This window comes from Panicum virgatum, chromosome 4K (genome assembly GCF_016808335.1).
Source record: "Panicum virgatum strain AP13 chromosome 4K, P.virgatum_v5, whole genome shotgun sequence".
Classification (NCBI taxonomy): Eukaryota; Viridiplantae; Streptophyta; class Magnoliopsida; order Poales; family Poaceae; genus Panicum; species Panicum virgatum.
Window position 1 is genome coordinate 10087862 of NC_053139.1, and position 20144 is coordinate 10108005.

At 43.2% G+C, this 20144-nt stretch overlaps 2 protein-coding genes and 1 long non-coding RNA gene across 18 annotated transcripts; 2 read left to right on the top strand and 1 right to left on the bottom strand.

The window, feature by feature from the left end:
• Positions 1–2584: 2584 nt before the first annotated feature.
• On the top strand, positions 2585–7598 carry LOC120703014. Of its 14 annotated transcripts, none has more exons than XR_005686720.1 (5): positions 2585–2787; positions 2877–4049; positions 4138–5308; positions 5393–5447; positions 7279–7598. It is a non-coding gene; the product is annotated as an uncharacterized LOC120703014 (long non-coding RNA). The 14 variants fall into 14 exon arrangements; XR_005686714.1 differs by lacking the exon at positions 7279–7598 and adding an exon at positions 6124–6299; XR_005686722.1 differs by lacking the exon at positions 7279–7598 and having other exon boundaries at positions 4138–4424; positions 5194–5308; positions 5393–6299.
• Positions 7599–8324: 726 nt separating this feature from the next.
• On the bottom strand, positions 8325–13466 carry LOC120703013 (O-fucosyltransferase 15-like). Of its 3 annotated transcripts, none has more exons than XM_039987019.1 (10): positions 12975–13466; positions 12481–12570; positions 12280–12376; positions 12082–12143; positions 11487–11575; positions 11252–11372; positions 11010–11153; positions 10130–10458; positions 9782–10022; positions 8325–9395 (listed from the first exon to the last, which is right to left on the bottom strand). In XM_039987019.1, the coding sequence occupies exons 1-10, from the start codon at positions 13260–13262 to the stop codon at positions 9084–9086; spliced, it is 1773 nt and encodes a 590-aa protein (XP_039842953.1). In that variant the 5' UTR covers positions 13263–13466; the 3' UTR covers positions 8325–9083. The 3 variants fall into 3 exon arrangements, with proteins under 3 accessions (XP_039842953.1, XP_039842954.1, XP_039842955.1); XM_039987020.1 differs by having other exon boundaries at positions 12481–12566; positions 12975–13095; XM_039987021.1 differs by having other exon boundaries at positions 12280–12372; positions 12975–13013.
• Positions 13467–16506: 3040 nt separating this feature from the next.
• LOC120701866 lies at positions 16507–17376 on the top strand. The gene is made up of 2 exons (XM_039985674.1): positions 16507–16841; positions 17024–17376. The coding sequence occupies exons 1-2, from the start codon at positions 16667–16669 to the stop codon at positions 17374–17376; spliced, it is 528 nt and encodes a 175-aa protein (XP_039841608.1). The 5' UTR covers positions 16507–16666.
• Positions 17377–20144: the final 2768 nt, after the last annotated feature.

Here is a 20144-nt window from a genome sequence, read left to right on the forward strand (position 1 = left end):
CTCAATTATTTCATATGCATTCGTGTAGCATCCGCAGTTGAGGACGTTGTGTATGAGGTGATTGCGGCACCACAGGAGCAGCCGGAGCAAGTCCAGGAGGAGAAGCGTGAGAACCCGGCCCAAGGCCCGTCTGACCCTAGCTCTGAGGAACAGCCCGAAGGCAAGCCCCGGTGCACGACCTACTATTTTTGAATTATGAAACATTATATAACTATTACTTGTGCATTATCTTTCAGGAATTGTTTGGAACCTTAGTTGCATGATCCCTAGGTTTTCTGGGCCTTATATTAGTATGTGTAGGTCGGTAGCACTGCTATGCTTAATAGTACTCCATCGAAGTCGAGTAATTTACTATTACTCGCGAGCTATAGGATGTCTTTATATTCCAGCAATACGAACTACTGAACCCAAGAATGAAAGGAAATGGAAGTGGAGACCAGGCGGAAAATGTTTAGTCCGTCTATGTCGATTAAGGACCGATCCGTTGTTGGCTGTGCTGATCGGGGATTAAACTGTACTAACCGCATGCCGGGAGTAGGAGGTAGTCGAAAACGGTAAGTCTAGTACTGCCTCACCTTGAAAGTACAAGACTCCTTCCCACCCCTTAGGGCGAGTCGAGTAGTCGCGGAGAATTGGGATGCATGTATTTACTTTTGGTGGTCTCTCGTTGAGCTCGGCTGACTATACGCTGGTGGGGCGGTCCTGTAGTTCGAGGCGGGGAGGGGAATGGTTGGCTCGTATAGTCCGACGGGACATATGCGTGCCGTGTTGGTTAGGTCCACCTTACAAAGTTAAATCGAATCGATTCGCCATGTCTTGCGGATATAAGGGTCTTAATCACTTTGTCGCATCGTAGTGAGGAGGTGAAACTTTAATGATATATGATGAATATGATTTTTGATTGTTACTTAAATGTTTCACCACGTTTTGCTCTAGATGTTATGCAAACATTAGCGGATAATTAGTATAAAGAGAACCTTGAGCTAAAACATTGCAATTAAGGGTTCACTTTTAGACACTTTTCTGCAAAATAAACCACCAGCCAGAAAGCTATGCATGTCTAGATATATGGGCTAAGTATACCCAATAGTCAGATAAGTCTTGCTGAGTTTTAGTTGCTCAGGGTTTTTATTGAAATATTATTTCAGGACTCCCAGACGTAGACTTCTGTTCTTGCTGCGCTAATTTCATCCGTCGGGACGCAGAGGGATGGAAAGTTGTGGAGCCAGACACTTAATTAGGGGTCTCCTTGGTGTACCCTTTGGTAGTTATAGGTTTTTTCCCTCTGTTCGGGCCTTAGCTACAGTAATGTAAAGTTTGTAAATTATGTATGTTTCGAACTTGGTTTGAAAAATTTATGGTAGAGTCTTGTATATATTGCTGTACTTTCAATTATATATCGTGCTTGTACCATCCGCGCTCATCTTCGCGTGGGACTATCGATGTTGTTTCGATCGGGACGTGGGCTGGGAAAGGATCGCCAAATTAAACCATTAACCTAATGCGCTCGATGTGTTCAAATGACAGTCATTACTATTAATTTTGAGTTTACCGCCTCCTCTGTAGGACCGCGCGGAGCGTCGGGACCAGGGTTAACCGAACCGTCGGTAACCGGTCCGGTTCGGTCCGGTATGAAACCGGTCAAAATTCAAAATTTAAATTTGAATTCAAAAAAATGAAAAAATTCCTAAAAATTCCTAAAAATATTTCAAGGTGCAAAGAATCTAATGGTGTCAAATTTTTTTCAAAAATTCGTTCATTTAGTATGGTTTGCGGAATTTATAAGTTAAATAAAAAAAAGCGTGCATACGAAAGTATACAAATACAATGTTAAAGTAGTATAAAAAAAGGTTGGAGGGTTCATTTAGACTAAAATATGTTATACAAATATTTATTTAGTATACTTTGTGGGCATTTGAATTTAAACCAAAAAGAAAAAAATTTGAATTTGACCGGTTACCAGTCAAACCGGCCGGTTACCATCCAAACCGGCCGGTATACCGGTAGGAACCGGTTGAATGTGGGCGTTTGAATTCAAATTTGAATTCCACCGGTTCCGACCGGTAACCGGCCAAACCGGACCGGTATACCGGAACCGGAGGCCGGCGGTTACCGGCACCCGTCGGGATTCAAAACCCTGGCCGCCAGCCCCTGGAGTCGCGACGCCCCGCCGCCGCCCCCCTCCACTACCCCCCCCCCCTCCCGATGCCGCCGTCCCCTGGAGGAGTCGCGACGCCCGCCCTGGACGCCGCCCCGCCCACGACGGCTCTCGGCCTGGACGCCTCCCTGCCCGCGACGGCCCCCGGCCTGGAGGCCGCACCAGCCGCCATGGACAGCGGCCTGCGCGCCCGGCTGGACGCCGCGAGGGACGACACGCCGGAGAGGTAACTAAACGACAAGAAAAGAGAGCTCTCCCATGGTAATCTTATCTTATTCGCTCAAAATCAAACAATGGGCTGAAATTGGATCCCAGTGCGTTGCATCATCCCTATTTTCGTGCATCTACACGCCAGGCCAGGGGCCAGAGCGGCTGCAGGGGCAGGTGGCGTCCAGGGGCCAGCGCGGCTCGAGAGGCGGCGGGCGGCGGCGGCGGGGGATCGCGACGCCCAGGGGTCGCGACGCACGGGGTAGATGGATTTGGATGGAGGGTATACACGTCTATACGGGAAAAATACGAGGAGTTGTACCCTGCGGGTGGGCCTCAGGAGAGGAAAGAGGTATCCTAATGGTATATCTCTAATATGGTGAATTGTAATAGTATATTTCCAACTCCTGAAAGTTGTAATGGTATATCTCCAATTAACCCTTGTCCTTTTCCGTTTGGCTGGACCCGGAAGTGAGTTGTTAACTCGTAAGCTTTTCGAGTGAATGCGCAGGAGAAGGTTGCCAAGGCGGCAGCGGCACCAGTGACAAAGGAGGAGGTCGGGCAAGCCACGTGGATGTTGCTACGCACCATTGCAACGCAGGTGCTCGATTTTTGCCTCTGTGAGTAGCATAACACAGGTTTGCTTTTGAAGATGTTTTTTGGTTCACATTATGGATTATGGAAAAACTGTAAATGGAAGGCAGAAATTATTCATGTATCATGAATATTTTGTTTTGATACAAAATCAGTTCACCATTTGCATAACGAGGCACATAATCAGTTCACCATTTGCTTTTGATACATATTGAATTATTGATCTGTGTACCAGGGGGATGTGGAAGGGAATAACTTATATGGTTCATGAGTTTCTTTTGGATATCATTAGCTATCAAATTCAATTCCTACTAAATATGTGGCTTGTTTCAGTTACTGAGTTTCATAACATAGATTTGCCGTGGATCATCATTTGCTTATTGCCTAATAAATCCAGTGTATGTATATGCATACAAATGGAATTGGTTCCCTAGATGGTATTCATTGTATATCTTTTCCTCATGTTCCAATCAAATTTGTAGAGCACCACTTAGGTGATTGAAAAAGGAAATAAGCTTTGGTGGCAAGGTGAATCACATAATCAAGCTAACTATGACTTTCTGGAGCTGTTCTTTATTTTCTTCTTTTCTTATTTTGCAACAATAGCTTCTTTTTGTTCTTTGCAGACCATAGATGTTTAATAATGATCTATCAGTGAAAAGATTTGTGGCCTTCGGTACTGCTAACTAAGGACGGTATGTATGATATATTGTTTACTTTCATTTGCTTCCCATCACTTCAATCTGCTTCTGAAGAGAAAGAGCCCTTGTACAGAATCCAGTGAGAAAGAGCCCTGGTACAGAATCCTGGGACTCATATACAGTTTAAATATGAAAGGGTAACTGGTGTCTATCACTTTGTAGTCAGATAGCGTTTAGAACTACTGGAGCATAAATGCTTATATATATATACACCTCGTATGAGATGTCCTGGTTTCCTGCTTATTCAACATAGTTTTCCTAGAATACAAAATAACCACTATACTGGTTGGTTTCTTAGTATAACCGGTAATAACTTCTTTACTAATGCTCATACTACAGTCTGTTGTCGACAAAGAACGAAGAGGAGATTACCTGGGAAAACTGTTCAGGTGAGATCTGGTTATCAGAATATATGATTCAATGCATTCCGTAATAACGGAAAGGTGCCATTTTTTACGCTGATATTCTCTTTATCAGGTTGTGCCACACATCACAGATGAAATACAACAGTTGATGGCACAGAAGAGCCAGCTGATGTCTGTGTCATCGAACTTGGTGGCACAATAGTTAAAAAGCCATTCTGTATCATATCAGCCAATTGCGAAGTAGCATATTACTTTTGCTCAATCGTTCCCATAGATGCAAGCATTCCGGTGCCGGAGATAAAATATTTTCGCCACATAACAACAGTGGCATTCTTGATGCAGGAGACATTGAATCAATGCCTTTCATTGAAACATTAGGCCATTTTTCATATCGTGCTGGTAAGGAAATTGTAAACTCCCATAATTTTCTTTTTTCTTTACATATTTTAAAACATAAGAATGTTGCTTCAGTGTTCATTTTTTATATCGATCGATTGAGGTTGTCAGTGTGCCTACGGATTATTGCACATTAATGGATAAAGATGCAAGGAAATTATGCATTTTAGTTTAACCTGAGGGGGGGACTTAGAGGTTGGTGTGCTCTTGGTCTTTTTATCAGGATGCAACTGTGTGGTAGTGCATTTCATTTGAGAATTGCATCTTGAGTAGAGTAGAGACCGGATTTCTATCCTTCACCTAAAAAGGATAAATCGGACTGGGTGATGGGGGGTTTACCATGATGATTTGGTCTGGGAGTGTGGGGTTGCGCAGTGGCGATAGTGCCGGCGGTGCGCCAGCAGAGCCTTCGGGGGATTGGTTGCGTGTGGTGTGAGGACTAGGAGGAGTTGGGGATTTCGAAAGGTTGCTACTGCATAGTGATGTTTATCTCGTCTGTGCTCTAGAATTCTCAAATCTAGACAATTTCAGATTTGTTAATTTCTCACTGTAAAAAAGTTTATACCTTGTGGTTAGCTTTGACTGAATGTCTGTCTTGGCAAAATCACGTTGTTCCACCATAACTTCAAAATTGTGTGTTTCTGTTGTTATAATTTCGAGTATTTGGCAGACCATGACCACTTCTCCCCAAGTGCAAAAACTCCTTATATACCTTAAGAGGGGTCTAAAATTGTGATGATTCTTTTGGCCCTTCACTTGCATTCACTACAAGTGGGGATTGAGTTTGAAGGGCAGATGACTTTGAAGGGCACAGAGGCTTCAGCTCCTGATGTTCCTCCTGATGAAGGAGTCAGAAGAGAACCTCAGAAAGGGCGATTGCCCAATGGGTATATGTTCATCCACTTATTAGAACTGCCAATCTGGTTTTACATTATGTATATTCCTTCTTATACATTTATCTCATGCTTCAGGAGGACAACTGGTCCAGCACATCGCTCATCAAAGGGAAACTGGACTGCAGAAGAGGTAAAGTTAGCACTCTGGTCTCCCAAACTCGCTTACTATTATGCTTTCTTAATAAAATAATTTAAATAGTGAGGTAGCTAGCCTATCTTTGGTAGCTTTGAGGAATCCTATGCTGAACACTTATTCTTTATAACATAATTTATACCAGTAGATAGAGCAGATAAATAGCAAATAGATATAGAACTTCTCACCAGACATTAATAGTTGATAATAGGTAGGGATTATTGTTCTGATTGATCCCCTTGCTGTATTTATTTTCATTTACAATATAGGAGTTATGTTTTTGGCCCGCTAACTAGAGGAAACCTTCCTTTTGTAAAATTACAAATAGAATATTAAAGCTATCGTGTCCACACTTCTCATGATCATTACTATGCAGATGAATTCTCTGAAGTCTGACAGGAGTCATTCTAATGTATATTAACATTCCCAATGATATTTTCTGCATTTTTGCTGCCGAATACTCTTGAAATTACACGAGAAAGATCTATCACATCTCATGATTAGCATGCCTAGAATTTGTTTCTTTGAATGTGCATTCTTTGTTTGGAGCATATGTATTGCAAACTGATAGTTAGCTGCAGTCACACAAGCCACATTGATTTGGTGATAAATACTGACATCAGATGTGATGGTATGATATCTTTATTTAAATGGCACAACCATCTTAATCCAGGGATCAATAAGGACGCTTGGCCACAAGAAGAGGAAATCAAGCTCATCCATGCTCATCAAACCTATGGAAACAAAATAACCGATTTAGAATTAAGAGTAGTACTGAGCTTCAGTCTGTTAGTAAAGCAAAACTGATTGCATTAGCTCAGTACAAAACAGAAGTATGATGGCAATAAATTGTCTAGTGAATTCTGAAGATGAAGCAGACATGGATCTAACTATAAGAATATATATGAAGGATCCTGCAACAATCTATTTAATTTTTTTTCCCTGGCGATTTCCTATTGTTAGAGGTAGAAGGTTGAACAAGTCTTACTCTCCACTAGGATAAATAAACTGATGTGCCTATTCCATGTGGTATGATCTTTTGACAGATGCATGAAGCAGTGCAGAATGTTCAGTTTTGCAGCACATTTGAGAAAACAACACTAGAACTAATATCAAAGTTTCCACTCTGACTATTTGGTGACTTGTGCTTCAGGTCGCGACCAGCTTAAATTAATCACACAGTCATTTCTAGGTCAACTTTCATGATATTTCTGTTGAGCATATCCTCCTAAACCAATCAGGACCATGATCTTTTGTATGAAGTTCTCTCCTTGTTTTAAATTGCAAAACCATAATATTTTTAGTTTGTTCAGTTTCTTTTCCTCCATTCAAGGCTGCTGTCTCGCCTGTCTCCTTTGAGGACACTAAGCCTGCAAGTAAGACTTTACAATTTTTCCTATTAATTATGATTGGTTGCTAATAACCTTCTGCCTAACTAGACTTCACCCATGCTAAAAAGTTAGAAAACAATGTTGAGTTGTTTTTTCTTTTCTTCTGCAACTTCATGTCAGTGCATGATTGGACTGGTATATTTTAGTTATTACAATTATATTCCCACCACCAGTATTTTAACGTATTATCAAGCATCTTATTGATTTGGCAGCTCCGAGAATCTTTGTCATGGTCGTGTGATAGTGGTGAACATGCTGCAGTTTTTATTCTGTAAAGAACCTAACCTGCTTTAGTGAAGTGCTTCATAATTCAGATTGACATGTCATGTTTAGATTGGTCCAGTGGATTACGGCTTGCTTAATCCGAATGGAACAATATATGTTTAAAAATATATGCACGCTATCTCATCAACACTTGTAGTTTTTTTTTATTGCAGATGTTAGATTGGCATACATACAGACATTGTGTTGGCATCAAATTTGCGCTTGTGGGTCGAGCTGAGGAGCTAAACGAGTTCCATGATGTACCACGCTCAAGTTTGAAGATTTAAATTCTGCAGTAAACTATATGTATCAATGTATGAGTACATAACCAGCAGCTCGAGTATTTTAGAAATATAAAAACTAAAGAATGTTTGTAAGAGTCCATTTAGTTTATATATATTGATTGCTACAGTATCAATAAAAAGGTTAATTTCTTTAGTAGTCGTTTCTTGTAATGAAACTATTTTTTAAATACAAGTTTCTATGATAGGCACATGCATCTCCACTACATGTATAATTATCTATCTAATTATCTGCACGTGCTTCGTATTATCTTATACATATTATTTATCTGTTTTTATAATTATATACTTTTTATATTTGAATATTTTGTCTATTTTCGCACAATTGAGACCTCGTTGTTTGTTTTCACCGTATATAGTTTCATAAAAATGATTGTTGCAACTAAAATTTAATATAATTATTTTTTTGCAATATTATTTTTTAAATACGTGCGTGCTGCACGTACACCCTACTAGTCAGCTAAACATTGCTTCCCCTTCTGCAAGATATCATAACCCAGTTTCTTCACCTTGGTCAACAAGTCCATCTGCCATATCAGTCAGCTATAGCTGCTCTGCCCAGATATGAGGATTAAGCTCTTTTGACAAAGTTCTGATACGATAAATTAATAAAGGTGCTACTTCTCATATGCATCAGGAAATCTGCGAGGTTGATCTGTGGCAGTAGCCATGGAACACATAATGAGACACCTTGGTCAGGCTCTGATTAAGACCAGAACTGTAAATATCAACTGAAAGGACTCTGTACAAAATGCCTTCCAATAGTATTTGTAACAATATCAGAAATCAAATGCTATTGTACATCACGCTGCACATCAGATCGAAATCAATTCTCACTTCTGTGGGCATTGAAAACGAAACAGTAATAAGGGAAGCAAAGAAAATAGTCCCCGGAGAAGCACTGTAACAAACACGAATATACATGATTGCCCTTGGATTAGCACAGATTGAGTTTGCACAAAAAGGAGCATTCCTCTTACTGGTAATGAGATCTTTTGCAATTTGACATAATCTTACAACATTGCTATATACGCCTCTTATGGTACAACGCCACTCGATGAACAAAAGAATGGTAAAAAAGGGAATCCAAAACTGGAGATGGCACCTGACCCATCAAATGATAACTAATCACAATGGACATAGCATATTGTGTTCACAAAATTCTAGCAAGCTGACCTGTCGAATGATAATCCGAGTACAATTAAGGCACTGCTAAGCCAGAAATCTGTTGCTTGGCTTGCTCAACATAGTATTCCTTTGGTCAGATGAGATGGTACATCTCCATTCACACAATAGTTCAACTATGCCCCTGCCCCATGAGAAATATGGCAGCACTGATGCAGATGCAAAATTGAGTCCCTGATCCACTTCCATCACACAGGACACTCTGACAAATAATCCAAAATTCCAAATCCAACATAATGTTCAGTAGTAGTAGATCACAGATTGCGTCAGTAAGAGAATGGATGAAGCTGGTCGGCTATACTGCTTCTCTACTGTAATTGTAAGAGTTCAATAAATGTACTTTCTTGTTTCAATGTGATTCCAATAGCAGTTCAGTAGCAGATATGCCTAGGTGTCAGCCGAAGCACAAAAGAACTAGCTTTGGTGATCTCATTGGCATAGTCTTTCTCTGAAAAAAGTATTGGGTATAGGCACAAGAAAGTATCAAAGTCTCAATGCTCTGTTCTGCACATGCACTCTGGACATCGTGGATGTCTAAATATGCTTCTTGCAACAGGCCTCTCATGAACTTGCTTAGTTTGCTGTATTAGTTTTCTTACTCTTGTTTGAAATTCTTGCCACTCGATCGTGCCATTCTTCACAAATATGCTAGCTAGCCGCCGTTTATTTGGTCTTATTGTGGGAAGGTTCCCACCACCATAGTACATGCGGTAGCCTTGAACAAGTGAAGAAAACTGACTTCCTGGGTCAGTCATAGCAAATGCATCAGCAGCTGCACATGCAATGAAGTCCAGAGCTGCCAACTGCAAATGGGAGGAGCACAAAACAGATTATTCAATAAAGTATAGCCATAATTCACAGGATAATAATGTAAATTGCAAAATTCTATAACCATTTTCTTATCACCCTATCAGTTACTGGCTTCCTGCACGCGTGAATTACCTTTATATTGAGAGTTGAGTATAAAATTAGCATTTCCCTGGCGCTGCGTATGTTAACCTCTATATATGTGAGTCATTTTAGGATAGAATCTATTCAGCAGTCTACGGACGAGTAGGAACAGGGTACCTGCATTTTCTATATGGATGCTTACTTTATATATACTTATTGCATGCTAACATTATCTATAATACTTTTCTACCTAAATCATAAAAGAAGAGATCACACAGCATATCTTGCAGAAATTTACCTGAGATGAGAAATTCTTAAATGGTTCAAGCTCAGATGGAGAAAGAAGGGTTTCTTTAGTTAATAAAGCAGGATAAAGACGACTTATGGCAGCCATCCTATGCCTCCCTCCATAAATTTCAGCACCTGCAATGTAAATATTTGTGCTGCGCTTGAAACCAATAGCAGCTAGCATAAGCACAGCCTCTTCGGGTGCAAGGGGACATTTGCCTTCAGACCGTAGGAAAGCAGCAGGGGGCAACCTGATATGGTATGGTACTGTCAGAAATGCTTGTTGATGAAAAAATGCAGCAACAGATCAATATTAGGATGGTATTTTGGTTTAACATATGTAGAACTGCACACATACTTAGTCGTCTTCTTCAGTTCTGTCAGAACAGGAAAATGAATTTGGCGATAAGCTTCTAATTGATCTTCCTCATCTTTCCCACCACCAAAGTAACACAACGAGTATGCAACCATATCAATCTCAAACCTGAGATGAACAGCCAGGTATTTGGATGCATCACTCTTGTTTGCACTGGGGGCAGACTTGACAGCAAACTGACCTAAAAGACTATCCTTCAAAGGTGACAAATGGGATTTATGGCCATGTAACCTCTCTACAAGAAGTGCACCCATTTCTTGAATTTTGGGCACAAAGCGAAGAGCATGGAAGTTACATCTGCATCGCAGTCTCTACGGAATAGTACATATACAGTTAGAGTATGCACTTGATATTTTCCTAATGGAACAGTATCAAGGTAAGCAATATTCATCTGCAATTCTATGAGCTGCCAGTCATTCATATCTAGACAGTTCACCATCTTAAGTTACACTACATTACTACACAACTCCATAATGCTGACACCAAAATAACCATTTCCTGTCCCGTAAAAGTGTAAATGCATCATAGTGTGAAACAACTCAAGAAAAAATAATGAACTTGTACATGCAAGGAAACTATTCAGGTAAATGGCAGCAGTCAGCACAATATTACAACTTCAGTCAACAGGAACAGGTGCAGTTGAATGTTTATTATTGAGAAACACTATCTACATGAATAAATAAACAGGCCATAAGAAGATGTTATTATGTAGTAGATTTGATTCAAATAGTACTTTCATTCTGATACAACTGACAATTTTATTAGGTTCTATAACAAATTAGCAGCCCACATGACGGTACAGAGACCATGTCAAATTATCAATGTCCAAAATGAACTTATGTGTGACTGATGGGAGTAATACCTGAAGGTCAGAAGGTATTGGGTCAAAAGATAAGCGATTGCCAAATCCTATAAAATGAACAACTCTATTCCTCAGTAAAATTGGCAGTATTTTTTTCACATACAAACTGGGCTTTGCCTCTTTCATGACATCTGTATCATTAACCTATAGAAGAATAGAAGTTAGACAATAATGAACTATAAGAAAATCTTCCTAGAATGTACTTTCTGTAACTTTACGCAAAACAGAGACCAATTACTTACAAGACTACCGATCACCTCCAAGTCTAGTGATTGCAGCTCTACTGGAAGATCCTTTACAATCCGAATATCAGATTTCAAATAATTGATAAAATAATCCTCCTGATATATATCGCCAAACTGACTAAGATATCAAATTTAATTCGTCATTTATGGAGAACATAAGATTCAGTTATCAAAACAAGATATCTGAAACACCAGATATAAGACAGTTGTTATTAAAAATGATAAAGAATACCTTTTGTCCAGCCAAACATTACTGTACAAGAATTTTGGGATGACAAGAGTTGCATTGAGCAGCCGGGAGATTGTAACAGCATTGCAAATCTGTTGAACAGAAGAAAAAATGATTGAAATCAATAGCATAGCTACAAAAAAAAAATGAACTACTTCCCTGAAAGCCTGTTGTGTTCTCTATGTAGTCATTCAATTCATTTGCACCCAACATTAAGAAAAAATCTTGGACTAGGATTCATGAAACAATGATTTCTTGTGATTCTTGGCCAGGTTGCATTATTATAGTAGGGCTAAATCTCTATTAAGCATACAGAAAATTGAAAGAGCATATTATTGGTAGTGGATGACTAAGTCAAAACTAAATTAGAAAGGCGAGTTCTATTCAACTGTGAAGCCTATAAAAGACACTGTGATATTGATAATTGCCACCCTGCATTCTTAATTCTAACAAAAAGAAAAGGAAAAAATTATTTCTTATATGCAACAACTGCCACAAATGATCTCTACAAGATTAAAAGAAATTTAAGCTCTGAGGAACAAGATTGAATGTATATATTTGATGCTACACATCTACTTAGGACTACTGCACTACTCACCGCAACCCTTTGCTGGTTTATGCCACCATTCGCGCTGATCATGATGTAACCATTGGTTCCCTCTTCAGTTACAAAGAATGGATGTTAAAGAAAGAAACCACTGAATAAAAAAATATGCAGGAAACATGAAAATAAACCGATGCTAATATCAAGTTAAATGCAAATTGAGAACATCCAGTAACAAAAACTAATAATCACCTGATGCTTCCCAATCCCTTTGGTCAGAACATGGTCGCCACATAGTAGCATTTATCGGCTCTTCCCACAAATCCTTAGGTTCAGGCCTGGTCTCTGCCTAGGTAATATATGACCAAGGACGTGTCAATGCGCATTTATGTGCAATATATGGCCAATTTTGAATATGCAATGAACATGTAGCTTTGCATTTGTGAATGTTACCTCTGCCAAAGCATGGGCTGCCAAAGCAAGCAGCCGGGTAAGCATAACCCTGTGTGGCCCCTTCCCCTTAGCAGTGCCAGCCACCTCTTCCTTAAAAACATTTCAGTAATAAAAAATCATGCATTGGCAACAATGAACTGAGTATAGCAACATATATCAGGATGAATTCTTTAAACAGGTAAAGTTCATGGCATCCTAGAATTACGTTACCATAAAACAGTAGCACTCTGGGTGCAAGACAATATTATGCACTGGAGACCTTATTAGTAATGTAAATGGAAACTGTACTGATAGCATTAGATGCAGCAATTCGAAACTGCAACTGAACAATACCACACTACGTTTTGATGGCTGCGCAAAAGTTGAGCATTAGAATCACTCCCTCACCAAGCTAGGCTGCGAGGTGGAAGTAAGAAATGGTTCGCATCAAACTAATCGGATGAAAGCTACGGGACACTCATCAGCCTACTATAAGAGCCCTAGCTCTAAATTACCAGAGTCGAGAGCGACGAGCTGTTGCGGGCGGCGGCGTCCGCGCGGGGCGGGTGGCGGCGCAGCCGGAAGTGCGGGCGCGCTTCGGGGTCCTGGAGGCGGGAGAACATCCACCAGTTCATGACGAAGAAGAAGGCCACGAGGGCGCCCCAGGCCAGCAGCCCGCGCGGGCGCCGCCACCCCCTCCGGTGCTGCTGCAGCTGCCGCCGCCTCGCCCGCTGCAGCGGGCCCGCCGCCGGGGAGCTCGCGGCCGCCAGCAGCGGCAGCGGCGGGGGCGCCGCCTCGGGCATTTCCGGCGCTGGATTTGGATCTCGACGAGCCGGGCGGGGTTCGGTGGGAATCGAGCAGAGCAGGCGAAGCGTAGTGGCGGCTCGTCGGATCCCGCGATCGCCGCGGGATTAGTTTAACCCGCGAGTGTGATTGCCAGGTTAACTTTTTTATTTTTATTTTTTATTTTTGGGAGAAGGCGGATCGGAGACGAGGGGGAAGAGGAGCAGTAGTGGAGTCACTGGAGTGGCAGGAAAGAAAGGAAGCCGCGCACCCCCCCCCCCCCCCCAGAAGGGAAAAAAATGATCCACGTAGGATATTCAAGTTGCTTTGCTCCTGCCACTATCCACATTGAAGCGTGTCATCCTTAATCATTTGCAGTAAGCGTCAATTTTATGCACTTGTGCTCGGAAGTCCTTATGTTTCGGAATTTGTTTCGTTTGAAATCTCCTAGCACCCTAAGTCGAGTGATGTAGTCTTCTCCAATCCGCTCGTCGCAAGGGAAGCGAAAGCCTGCTTTATCATGTATCATATGGGAACTACGAGAAAATAAAATATCTTTCAAAAATATTAATACATTTTACATGGATGTTAAATGCGTGAATGTGATGAACTAAAAAAATCTGCAGTTCCTAATGGAATATAGGTAACAAAGAGACTTTGCAGCCTACTGCCTACAGCTACTAACTCACCGCCTCCGAGCCCCACATTAAGTTGGTACTTGTTGCATCAGTAAGTGAGCCGTTGGTTCAAGTACAAGATATACTATCATTGCCGCGACAATTAGATAGACAACCCATAATCGCAACCCAATTGCAAGTGCACAACTTGAATTGGCAAAGTCCGTTCAGCATTAACGTATCGAATTACTTTGAGTCCAACTGCTTCAAAGGCGGAGATCTCCCTATTGGCCGCCTAAGTAGCTAGCTCATTCCAAATGCGGCTAACACTACTACAGAACAGACTTTTGTTCTAGGCCATTTGTCCCGGCTGCCTTTGGGCCCGGGACAAAATGTGGCTTTTGTCTCGGGTCCAACGGCTAGCCGGGCCAGCGGGGGACAAAGGTCTTTTGTCCCGGTTGGTAACACCAACCGGGACAAAAGGATCCTCTTTTATCCCGGTTGGTGGCTCCATCCGGGATAAAAGACCCAACCCTTTTGTCCCGGTTGGTGGCACCAACCCGGACTAAAGGACTTTTTTTGTCTCGGTTGGTGTTACCAACCCGGACAAAAGGCCCCTCCACGTGATAGTTCAAAAAGAAGTTATTTTTTACTAAGTCACATGTACTACTTAGGTAGGTGAGTTGCAAGGAAGCCATGCGTCAGGCAATAGGTCTTGGGTTCGAATCCCGCAGGGCGCAAAAAAAAATTTAGCGTGAGGGACATTTTGTCCTGGTTCTACCACCCGAGAGCTTTTGTCCCGGCAGTCGAATCCTGGTTCCAAAACCAGGACAAATGACTCTTTGAAACTAGGATAAATGGCCCGATCTATAGTAGTGTAAGCATATCTTCATTGATAAGGTGGCCGCCTATTTTCGGCACCTATCTGCGTAGGGAAGCAGCCGGGCAGTGCTCGAGTATGCACACATCCACGAGCTTCTTGTAGTCTGTCAGAAGTCCATACAGAACTTTGCAAGATTGCAGAGCAAAAAAGTTGCATTTTGACGGGGACAGTATCTTCTTGATGAGATTCTTGAAATTTGTCGTCATTACAACTTCTATGAATTGAGTTTGATACGTTGAGGCTATATACCATGGGCTCTCCGCTTTCTTTGAGCTTCTAAGCAATTGTACCCTACACGTCCCATCGCAATTGGATGCCTTTTTGTCGCTCTCCACGCAACCGGACAAAATCCATAAAATGCTGCGCTTGTGAGCAGATAGAATTGAGACTTGCTTGAGCTAAAACTAGAATACTAGTCCTATTGAATTGGGTAACCATTTTTTTTGGGTGAATAGTGTCTAGTTACCAACACCTAGACGAAATTTGGCATTGAATTGTCAGAGCAGTAACAATAGGTTCAGCTACTCCGGCGAGCATTTCCTTAAAGATGCTGTCGAAAGAAACCCCAACTTTTGGCTATCATTCAAATGACCGCAAATTCATAGAGGCACTCAACATTTGGTGTCTTGGTGAGGCACATCAGAGCAGTGATGAGCACAGCACCAAACATGATATAAAGCATGGAAAGAAACCAAGTTTTCTCTTAACCAAAACTTAAGGATAGAGATGTTACCGTTGGCTAGGGGTGGTAAAGGACCTAAAATTTTGAACTACAAAATCTAAGGGCCGGGCCTTAAAAAACCTGGACTCTAATTTTATATAATTTTGAACTAAAATATTTAAGGACTTTGTTGGGTTGTGAAGAAGCCACTAGGGCCATGGCCCATTACCATCCCTACCGTTGGGTACGTCCCAAGACAACTCTTGGTGGAGTACTGGAGTTGTGGAGATTGAGCTGTGAAATGGTGGAAAGCTAGGATGTAATCTTGACGCACGCATACGCGTCCGTTAGGCGGGCAGTGCATGCGTCACGGACGCCGCCGTCCTACAAGCTGCCGCCGGCTGCCGAGACGAGTTGCCGCCGCCGCCGCCGGCCGCCACTACGAGTTGCCGCCGTGGTCGGACTCATGCACGCATCTGTTTGGGTCGGCACTCGGCAGTCAGCGGCCCAACTCCAATCCCGTTGCAATACTATATCACTGATTCAACAGGATGTAGACAATATTGTTTGGTGCAAGATGCAGCACGCACGTACGTTGGCAAAAAAATGAAATTGTTTCTCTCAATAGAAATATAGTGTGATGTGATCCTTGTCAAACAATATAAATGAGGTACATGGTATGTATCGTCTCATCCTCCTGAAATCAGAAATCCTCCTGCCATGGTGCCTGCATCGTCCAGAGCAACGGGATTGGAGTTGGGCCGCCGACTGCCGACCCCAATAGATGCGTGCATGAGATCCCGACCACGGCGGCAACAAGTAGCGGCAGCCGGCGGCGGCAGCAACTCGTAGCGGTGGCAGCGGCAGCTTGTAGGACGGCGGCGTCCGTGACGCATGCACTGCCGACCCTAACGGATGCGTATGCGTGCGTCAAAGATTGCATCATATCCTACGAGCCATGCGTCGCTAGCGGTCCTGTGAGCCGTACAAACCGAGCTGCAATTAGGAGGCGGGCGAGCCGAGAGGGGGCGCGAGCGAGCAGGGCTGCACGGAAGCAAGTTTACAGGCCTGCTGCACCAAATTTTTTTACCGGACGATCTGAATCCGTATCCGTTGCTCGACCAAACCCTAATAACTAGTAACTAACCTCCACAGCGGCGGCGGCGGCGGCCCGCAGGGGAAGATGGGGCTGGTGGATCTGGAGGGGGATTGAGCTGTACAGCAACGAACCCGCCCGGCTTGCTTCAAGAGTAGAGGCCGGATATGGAGAAGACCGGCGATGCCAAGAGGCTGCGCGAGGGCAACCACGACCGTGCCATCAAGATGGACATGGACGACGACGACGAGGAGGTGGACATGGAGCAATACAAGCCGTTTGGCATGTACTGCAAGAAATGGATCTACGTATATGGCGATTGGGCCAAGTTCGACGACCCGAGTATGTATATAATTTATTATTTGTGCGCATGCATCTCGCCGTTTCTTGCCATCGTCTTCGTCAGTTGCCGCCGGTAGATCCCGCCGCCGGCGTGGGGTGATCCAGTTATGGGAGGAGGCCGGCGGCGAGGGCTGCTTGATTGGTCCGTAACTGATTACCCGTCGTTTTTTTTTTTCTCTCAGCGGATTTGCCCCCCATGCGCCACACCGATGGACCGGTGCTGCCCCCTCGCGCTGAGCCTGTGGACACCATGGAGATCATCTTTGTCAAGGTGGCTCAAATCACTGGGGGCCTCCAGTGGCCGCTGGACGTCTATGGAGACGTCGCCGTGCGCGACTCCCTGGACCACAAGCGCAACAACTTCTTCCGCAGACGCAGAGAGGACTGCCAGACACTCACCTCGCCACAGGCATCCTTTTCTTCAGTCTCGTTATATATAATATATACATACTGTGTTTCATGCTGCTTCATGGCCATTGATGATAACTGTGCTAGCCGTACGTGTAGTATATGTTTAGAGTTGATAGATAGATAGTGTCGGTACCCTGTAACTGGGTACCCAGTCCTACTGTGCCAAGACTCGCGTAGTTATCCGTAACTACGCCCTAAGGAGCTGAGCAGCCGGACCCCTGGAGTCCGGCTCCATCTCACCGGACCAACGGTCCCAGACCCGCTTCCCGCTCGGGGACGGGTCCGGTGTCACCACATGTCCCAGAGGTGGAAATACTCAGCACCTGTGGCCGCGGACCCGGACCCCCGCAGGTGGGTCTGGGACCTCCACGTGCCTATCCGGACCCCCGTGAGCTCTCGGCTCAGCTAGCTGCTCGGGAGGGGTCCGGAGCCGCCACGTGTCACGCAGACGCGGGCACGGGCGCAAGCCTTCCGCTGGAAGCTCCCTCAACCACCCGCATTAAGTGCGAGCGGTTGAGACGTGCTCTGCTACCGCTGGGCACGGGGCAGCTTTTGTCAGTTCACACTGTGGATCGCCAGCCCTCCTGCCGCATTAAATGCTGGTGGTTGGGGCGTGCGTTGCCAGAGTAGGGCATCGGATACCCACTCACGGGTTGGACAGGCGTAACATGACAACACGGTAAGTCCGACTGTTTCCAAGGCGGCTCGTTAGTTACCAAGGTAAGTATTAAAGACTCAGTGCCGCTGTAAGCATCTAGGCCCTCTATGTATGTTTCAGTGATTAATGACAACCATTATTGTGACTAATGAGTTTGTGTAGCTTAATGAAACATTATCGCTCATTTGGTCATATGACAAAAAGAGGCCCCTAAATTTCATTATTCAAAAAGGCGATCTCGGTTTTCAACTCAAATATATATCAAGACTAAGGATCTTTCTAGTCCTAAGTGTCGTAAGGTTGAGAAGGACACTTAGGTTAGTATAGGTTTTATAGTTTTGTAGTGATCGCACTATTAAGAGGGGTTAAGGTCAAGTAACTTGAGCATGGACATGATCAATCAAAAATGGTTGCACACTATGGTCACTCAAGTTCTAAAGAAGTTCAAATAAGTGGTTTTCAACTTATATCTCAAGAATATTTGGATTTCACTCAAGACTCAAATCAGAAAAGGCAAAATCAGAAAAAGTCTATACACCGGTTTAACCGACGCTTTCATTTTTCTATATGTCGGTTAAACGCAGTTAGCAGAGTCTGGACAAGTCTATACACTGGTTAAACCGACGATGTTTAAAATTGACGTCGGTGCAGTTGTCCAGAAGGTTGGTTTTCCATGGTGTTTCAAGGCTATACACACCGGTTAAACCGACGATATTTGAAATTGACGTCGGTGCATTTGCCTAGTGAGTTGTTTTTTTTCCAGGGATTTCAGAAGTTATACTCACCGGTTGAACCGACGATAGATTTGAGTTAACGTCGGTGCAGTTGTCCAGAGACTTGGTTTTTCAGTTGATCAGTGGACAACCACACTCACCGGTTAAACCGATGATACGTCGGTTAATCTGCCCGAGTTGTAACAGCTAGTTTCCAAAAGGGACAGTTTACACTCATCGGTTAAACCGACGCTGACAATTGGAGGATCGTCGGATTAACCGGCGTTGCGTACTTTTCTGGCAGCTTTTCTCCAACGGCTCTATTCGTGTGAGCTGCCTATATATACCCCTCCAATGGATCATTTTGCACTCTCTTGACACCAGGCAATATTCATACACTATACTATTGTTGAGAGCGACCTTGAGCTTCATCTTCCACACATTTGTTCATTCAATCATTCAAGAAGCAAGACTAAGGACTTGAGTAGAAAGAAGCTTGTGTGCATCCGTTCTTAGTGATCGGTTCTTGCTCAAGTGAAAACCCTAGCTTGTTACTCTTGGTGATTGGTATCACCTAGGCGGTCTTGGTGATTGAAGGTGTTTCTTCCGGAGCTTGCCAATGATTATGGGAGCCCGAAGAAGTTTGTACGTGGCTTGAGCTCCACTACGCCGGGATGGTGAACGGAGACTCTTAGTGAGCGCCCAAGTCTCGGTGACATGGGAGGTGACAAGACTCTTAGTGAGTGTCACAACGTGGATTAGGGGTGTGTGCCAACACATCGACACCACGGGAAAAAATCTGGTTGTCTCTTGCCCACTCTTTCATTTCAAGCACTTACTTTCATGCAATTTTTCATGTGCTTGACCTTAAAGATCATAACTTAGCTCTACCTTGCTCCGTTTCATATCTTGTTGTATCTTTGATAGCTTGTGTAGTTTGCTTAGTTAGCCGGTTGGTGAATTGAGCCTTACTAGCTTTGCATAGGTTAAGGTTGTTTTAATTGTTTTAGAAATTTGAAAAAGGCCCAATTCACCCCCCTCTTGGTCCATCGATCCTTACAATTGGTATCAGAGTCTCGTTGCTCATTTAGATCATTAGGCTTCTCCTCTCGTTGCTCACTTCAAAGGCAAAAACTTTGCCTATTGGAAAGTTCGTATGGCCGCATACCTTGGTGCGATTGCCCCCGAAGTGTAGTTGGCAACAAAGACCGGGTTCACCGGAACTCCCACATCGGAACAACTCAAGTGGAATGCCAAGGCTAGAAATGTAATTTTTGAATCCATTAGTGAGGAAGTCTTTGCTAGAGTAAATGGCATGGACTTGGCAAGTGATATTTGGAAAGAGATAATTGAAATTCATGAAGGCTCCACAAAAGTCCGTGAACAAAAATATCACTTGTTTAGAGCTAAGTATGATTCCTTTAAGATGCTTGCTCATAAAAATTGCAATGATATGTATTCTCGCTTGAATGTCATTGTCAAGGACATTAATGCTCTTGAAGTTTCTAAAATTGACAGCGG

Bases quoted from the DNA above. Each gene is read 5' to 3' on its own strand.
- LOC120703013 (XM_039987019.1), bottom strand. From the start codon at position 13,262: ATGCCCGAGGCGGCGCCCCCGCCGCTGCCGCTGCTGGCGGCCGCGAGC. The intron at 12,571-12,974 runs GTAATTTAGAGC...AATGTTTTTAAG, and splicing joins GCTCGTCGCTCTCGACTCTG to GAAGAGGTGGCTGGCACTGC. The intron at 12,377-12,480 runs GTAACATTCACA...TATATTACCTAG, and splicing joins CAGCCCATGCTTTGGCAGAG to GCAGAGACCAGGCCTGAACC.
- LOC120701866 (XM_039985674.1), top strand. From the start codon at position 16,667: ATGGAGAAGACCGGCGATGCCAAGAGGCTGCGCGAGGGCAACCACGAC. The intron at 16,842-17,023 runs GTATGTATATAA...TTTTTCTCTCAG, and splicing joins GGCCAAGTTCGACGACCCGA to CGGATTTGCCCCCCATGCGC.